This window comes from Aegilops tauschii, chromosome 5 (genome assembly GCF_002575655.3).
Source record: "Aegilops tauschii subsp. strangulata cultivar AL8/78 chromosome 5, Aet v6.0, whole genome shotgun sequence".
In the NCBI taxonomy this organism is placed as follows: Eukaryota; Viridiplantae; Streptophyta; class Magnoliopsida; order Poales; family Poaceae; genus Aegilops; species Aegilops tauschii.
In genome coordinates this window covers 362,812,070-362,817,701 of record NC_053039.3, presented here as the reverse complement: position 1 = coordinate 362,817,701, position 5,632 = coordinate 362,812,070, and the positions used below count along the sequence as shown (strand labels likewise).

The 5,632-nt window shown below is 54.3% G+C and overlaps 1 protein-coding gene across 1 annotated transcript; it reads right to left on the bottom strand.

Moving 5' to 3' along the window:
- Positions 1 to 1,077: 1,077 nt before the first annotated feature.
- On the bottom strand, positions 1,078 to 4,379 carry LOC109757567 (uncharacterized). Its single transcript, XM_020316393.4, has 3 exons — positions 3,636 to 4,379; positions 3,134 to 3,536; positions 1,078 to 2,281 (listed from the first exon to the last, which is right to left on the bottom strand). Exons 1-3 carry the CDS (start codon positions 3,769 to 3,771, stop codon positions 1,345 to 1,347), a joined length of 1,476 nt encoding a protein of 491 aa, XP_020171982.1. The 5' UTR covers positions 3,772 to 4,379; the 3' UTR covers positions 1,078 to 1,344.
- Positions 4,380 to 5,632: the final 1,253 nt, after the last annotated feature.

The following is a 5,632-nucleotide window of genomic DNA, read 5'->3' as shown; positions in this document are numbered from 1 at the left end:
GCACATTTAATTTCAGATAGTACTTATTCCAAAAATTCAAAAATACGTCATACCACATTATATATTTATTACTTGTTTCAACTAGCAAAGTTTTCAAGATTGGTAACCTCACTATAATCGTTTGGGGCACAAGTAGGTCATTTACAGCATTATAATACTACTCCCTCAAAGGAGGCACCGTCATCATACTGAAAAAGGCTCTCATCTCCCTTTATATATATAGCATCAAACATGACACATAAGTCTCATCGAAACGACACGACAGATCACACAACCACATAGGAACACACAAAGCAACAGGGAAAAAGAGGTTTCGGCAGGGGGCATCAGCACAACAAGCCCGCCTAAAAGGACTCAGCTGGGGCGCCGTTGTCATCTACATTACCAAACCCTTCTCCTTTACAATCGCCATACTTCCCCCATTCATGTGTGAGTAATCAGTTGCACACATGATATGGATTGGAATTTTGTGATGCCAATCTTGTAATAGTGCTATCATGTTAGGGGTTTGATTAATGGTGCGACTATTGTTCTTAATTTATTATCGATACAACTTTGCTGTGCTTAATGCTTGTTATGTTACTAGGGCACGAATAGAATGAAATCTGATCTGAAGCATTCATCCACATCAACTGTGAGCAACAAACACAATGGTTTGGTGACCGTGACTTTCTCTTGATGAGGAGTTGAATTGCGGTCCATTTAGATTTAGTGCTCACATTTACACCCACATGTACACGTTTAGTATAATGAAAAGTCATGATACTTATGGATTTATCTTCGTCAGATGTAGGCTTGTGTGTCGATATGTGGGCGATTACAGGCGTGTGTTCGGATGTGTAAGCGTGTCGACGTTTGCAATTCTTTTTCTTTTTTTTTGCGGGGTCGACGTTTGCAATTCGGTAAAATGGTCCAAGTTAAAGAAAACAACGATCAGTGTTACTTGACTGAACGAGTTTGTCCGAGAAAAATAGTGTACCACTAGCATTTCTGTATCTGAGTTGGTTAAATATTTCCAGTTGCATGCAACAGCTTGTCACAATAAAGGTGGCATCTTCATCTCCTGACCTTTACGAGTGGCATCATGAACTCTCCCCAGCTGCACTAATGACATTTCAGCAAAATCCAACGGGAAGCAAACAAGCGAAAGATTCCATGCAAGTCACAATTTGCTAGCTAGCCCAGCCGTGCTTAGCTTTTTTCTGCAGCTCGATCGATCAGAAGACCCAAAACACTCCGGCAGCATCTAACTACACCACGCCTCACCGTGGGCCAACCCCGCCGGCCGTCTCGCCGGTGAAAACAAAAAGCAACTCAAAGGTAGACCAAGATGGCTTAGCTTAGCTACACTGTGTCCATTGTGGCGTGTTGTTGGCGCCGCCGCATGCCGTCGAGGATGAGGGTCTCGCCGACGTTGTCGACCTCGACGTCGCCGCCCTCGGTCACGTAGCTGCAGGCCACCTCCGACGACATGGCGGCGGACGGCCTCACCGCCCGGAACTTCTGGCGGCAGCTGAAGCAGGTGATCTGGAGCAGCGTCGCGTTGACCTGCCGCACGGCGTGCTCGCGGAGCGCGTGGGCGCGGCTCAGCTCCACCTGCGCCTGGTGCCGCATGCGTTTGGCGCTCGCCAGCTCCTGCTCGGCCAGCTCCCCCTGCCGCTTCGCCTGCGCGCGTGCCTCGTCCGCGGCGGCCTTCTCCGCCATCGCTTGCCGCAGCTCCTCCCGTGCCTCCTGCATGGTCCTGGCTGCGGTGCCACCGCTGGGCTCGCCCACGTCTCTCCTTCCACGGCTGTCGCCGCTGCAGAAGCCGATTGAAAGCTGCAGCTGCATGGCGGCGTCGTCTCCCTGCGAGATGGGCGCCGGCGGTGACTGTGGCGCTGCGTACCGCGACGGCGCCACGCCCAGAGGCGCAGACGCACCACCCGTGCTGCTGCTGGACGGCGGCATGAGCTGCAGCTCAAGGTTGTGCCCACCACCGCCACGGCCATCGGGCTGCGGCGTGCGCGGCGACGGCACCTGCTGTTCGAACCGGTGGAACGCGGCGGCGTTGGGGCTCCGCATTGCCGCGGCGCCGGGCCAGGTCACGGCGCTGATGACGACGTCGCTGGACGGGCTGGTGCTGGACGCTGTCCGGGACCGAGAGAGCGATATCGCCGGCGGCGGCGCCTGCTGCTGCGACGACGGGGCGGCCGCCACTCCACACGCCGGCGCTGCCACGCCCGGCCCCGCCTGCGGGCAACCGGCGGTGCACGTGTCCTGGTGCTCTATGAAGCTCTCCACCCTGCACCACATTTCGACGCGCCCACCGATTAGTTAGAGAGAGGGCCGGCGACCAATAATCACATATTCACATCGACGATCAATCACAACAGCACTAGTACGTACTCGTATGGTCAAGAGGAGCATGACCTAGTAAGACTGAAGATACCAACAGCGAGCTAACGAGTGAGCGAGAAAAGAGACTTTATTGCATGTGCTGAAAGGAATTTATGTTGCTGCCCGGCCGCGGGTCCAAAGGTTGGATCTACATGGAAGAGAACGCAAACGGCCCCCAGTGCCATGACTTGTGAGTAGTATTATTATAGTATTATATTGCGATCCAGGGCGGCATGGATCGATCGTACTAGTAGGCAGCAATTGTCAGGTAGCAGCAGTGCGAGTATGAGATTTTGGCCCCGGGCGGGCTAGGTAGGCTAGGCTAGCGTGCGCAGTTTAAATGGGAGCTGCTGCCGCTGTTGCAGCGCTCGCTCGCGTCCGACGACGGACGCAGAAACAAATGCGCGAGCAAGCAAGATACCAACGGAGGTGTGCGCACGCAGACACAGGGAAAGGGGCTGCTCTGCGCCCCCCCTCGGAAATTGTGCCCTGATCCGCACCCTCCGATAAAGAAAGAGAAAAGGAAGGAGAAGTGAGCCCCAGCCGTGTGCCGTGCTGCAGAGAACAAAGAAATCCTTTCGAGAAAGAAAGAAAGGGGGGAAGGAAATACATCCGCCTTTCTGTCCCGCATTGAATCGGATCGAGCCGGCCGGGAACTGCTCTAGCTTGCTTGCTTGTTTGTTGTAAAGAAAGAAAATGGCGTTGGATGGGTTGGAGGGGTGGTGGGGAAGAAGAGGGAGAGAGGTTGGTTGTTTACCGGGAGAAGACGCGGCCGCAGTCGCAGGAGTGGCCGCGGGTGCCGCAGGTCTTGAGGTGGGCCTTGTAGTCGGAGTGGACGGCGTAGGCCTTGGAGCAGCGGCTGCAGGCCCACTGGCGGTGGCCGCTGTGCTTGCGGCGGAAGTGCTTCTTGATGCCGACCAGGTCGCCCAGGGCGTGGGAGGGGTCGTGGTGCAGGCAGCTCGGCTCCGGGCACACGAACACCCGCTTCCGCGCCGCCTCGCCGGCCTCCCGCTTCAGCAGCTTCCACGGCACCTTGTGCCGCCGCCGGTGCATCTGCAGGTTCTGGTCGCGCTGGAACCCCTGGTTGCAGATCTCGCACACGTACCGGTCCGACTCCAGCAGCGTCCGCGGCGACAGCGACACCACCTCCGCGTCCGGGTCTGCCGCCGCATGCAACATCCCTAAGTGTCAGTGCTCCTAGTAGTATTTCCGCTCCACCATTGCCGGACTATCATGCAATTAGATGCAATGGTGCGTACCTGGTGTCCCGGCTGGCCGGCGTTTCCTCTTGGTCGCGGGGGAGCCGGTGGCGATCTGCAACGACGACCCGAACGGCGGCTCCGCCGTCTCCTCGTCGGTAGGCGGCCCAGCCATCGGCGCGCAAGAGCCCAACATGGCTTCCTTGCCAGCAACTCGCTCGGAAGAGGAGAGAGAGAGAGAGAATCCTCCTTTCCCTCTCTAGCTCGCCTGATCAAGAGAGTCTATCTACACGATGGAAACGGAATGCGTTGGGCTGCCTATATAGGGAGGGAGAAGAGATCAACCAGATGTGGGGGAGCGGTAATGGGAGGAAGGGGGGCTAATGATCTACTACAACAAGAGCGAGCGTTCGGAAGGAATTAAAGGTGGAAAGGAGGGAGGGGGAGGGGGAGGAGGGAGGAGGGAAGAAAGGGTCTTGGAGTTGCCTTTTGTGAGCTGCTACAGAGACAACACCAAAGGAGGAGAGAGAGATGAGACGAGAGGGAGGAGGCAGGCAGCTTTCCACCGGCTTTAGGTTTCAGCAGCTTTCTTTGGGATTATATGGGGGAGAAGAGAGAGGGAGTGAGAGGGGAGGGGGGAGAGCTGGAGTTGGTAAGTACTTCTGGGGTTTGTGCCTTAATTGTCCTTGCAGGGTCGCAGCTAAGGACAGGAGGAAGATGATGAGGAGGAGAGGGGAGGGAGAAGGAAGATGCATGGCTGGCTGGCTGGCGTCTCAATAAATTAAGGAGTTTTTAAGGGAGTTTGCACAGATGGATGGATATACGTTTGGGGTAGCTTGCAATCCTTGTCTAGCTAGCCACGCACAAAGCAACAAATGCTAGAGAGAGAGAAGAGAATACTGTACAATGAGCTTTAAAAAACTATGGAATGAAATTCATTGTAAACGAACGTATTGTTTTTTTTTCTCTTCCACTATACTATTTGGGTTGCCATACTCCGGGCATGCAGCGGGGTCTTGTTTTTTTTTTCGAAACGGAGGCAAAAGATTTGTCTCATCCATTAAATAAGAGGAGAATAGAGTTTAGAGTTTTTACAAGCGCCCTTGCAAAACGGCATGGCAATTACTCTCGTACAACAATACGCCCTAGTTTCTTAGCACCTGCCGTAACCCATAGTTTTGCCTCGAGTACGATATTTTGGAGCAGGATAGGCGGCGGCGCACTCTTGTTGCGAAACACCCGCGCATTTCTCTCGTTCCAAATAGTTCAAGAGACGAGCATGGTGAGGGAGGCCATCGCTCATCTATTGGGGTTTCGTATGTCGGTCCTTCTATCCCACCATTGCATGAGGGAATCCTCAAGGTGCCAATTGGAGGTTTCCATGTGCACAAGACCAAACTTGTCGATGACCGATCGCCAAAGCCTAATGGAGAAGCGGCACTTGACGAAGAGGTGGATGCCCGATTCTTGCTCACGTTTGCAAAGCGGGCAAAGCCCACAATTATCCCAACCATGCTGCTCCAACCGGTCGGCGGTCCAGTTCCGGTCTTGCAAGGTCAACCATGCGAAGAATTTAACCTTGGGGGGGCCCAAGCTCTCCAAACCATGTGGTGAATGGGCGAGTGCGCCAGGCCAAGGAATTGCGCCTTATATGCTGTGGCCGCCGAGTACTGCCCATCATCAGCATGTTTCCAAACAATGTCGTCCTCAACGTGATCGTCAAGACGGAAGTCATGCACAAGAGCCCAAAGCGAGAAAAGTTCCCGGATGTGTGCGACGGAGACAATAGTGTCATGCTTGATGTGGGTCATCCAAGCGTTCCCTCGAAGGGCCTGACGAAGCGTCGATCTCTTCCTTTTTGAGGCTTGAAAAATAAGAGGGGCAATATCCTTGGGCTTGCGACCAAGCAACCACGGGGAGTCCCAGAACGGTGTTTTTGCACCATTGCCAACGATGATTGTGGTGGAGGCATAGAAGAAATTCATATCTTCCTCGGTGCACAGGTTGCCCAAGCCAACCCAAAGCTTGGAAGGCTCCTTCCATTCGTACCATGGCCA

Coding starts and splice junctions, on each gene's coding strand:
- LOC109757567 (XM_020316393.4), bottom strand. CDS start 3,771: ATGTTGGGCTCTTGCGCGCCGATGGCTGGGCCGCCTACCGACGAGGAG. Junction 3,537..3,635: donor CCGGCCAGCCGGGACACCAG/GTACGCACCATT, acceptor ATGCGGCGGCAG/ACCCGGACGCGGAGGTGGTG. Junction 2,282..3,133: donor TGCGGCCGCGTCTTCTCCCG/GTAAACAACCAA, acceptor AATGTGGTGCAG/GGTGGAGAGCTTCATAGAGC.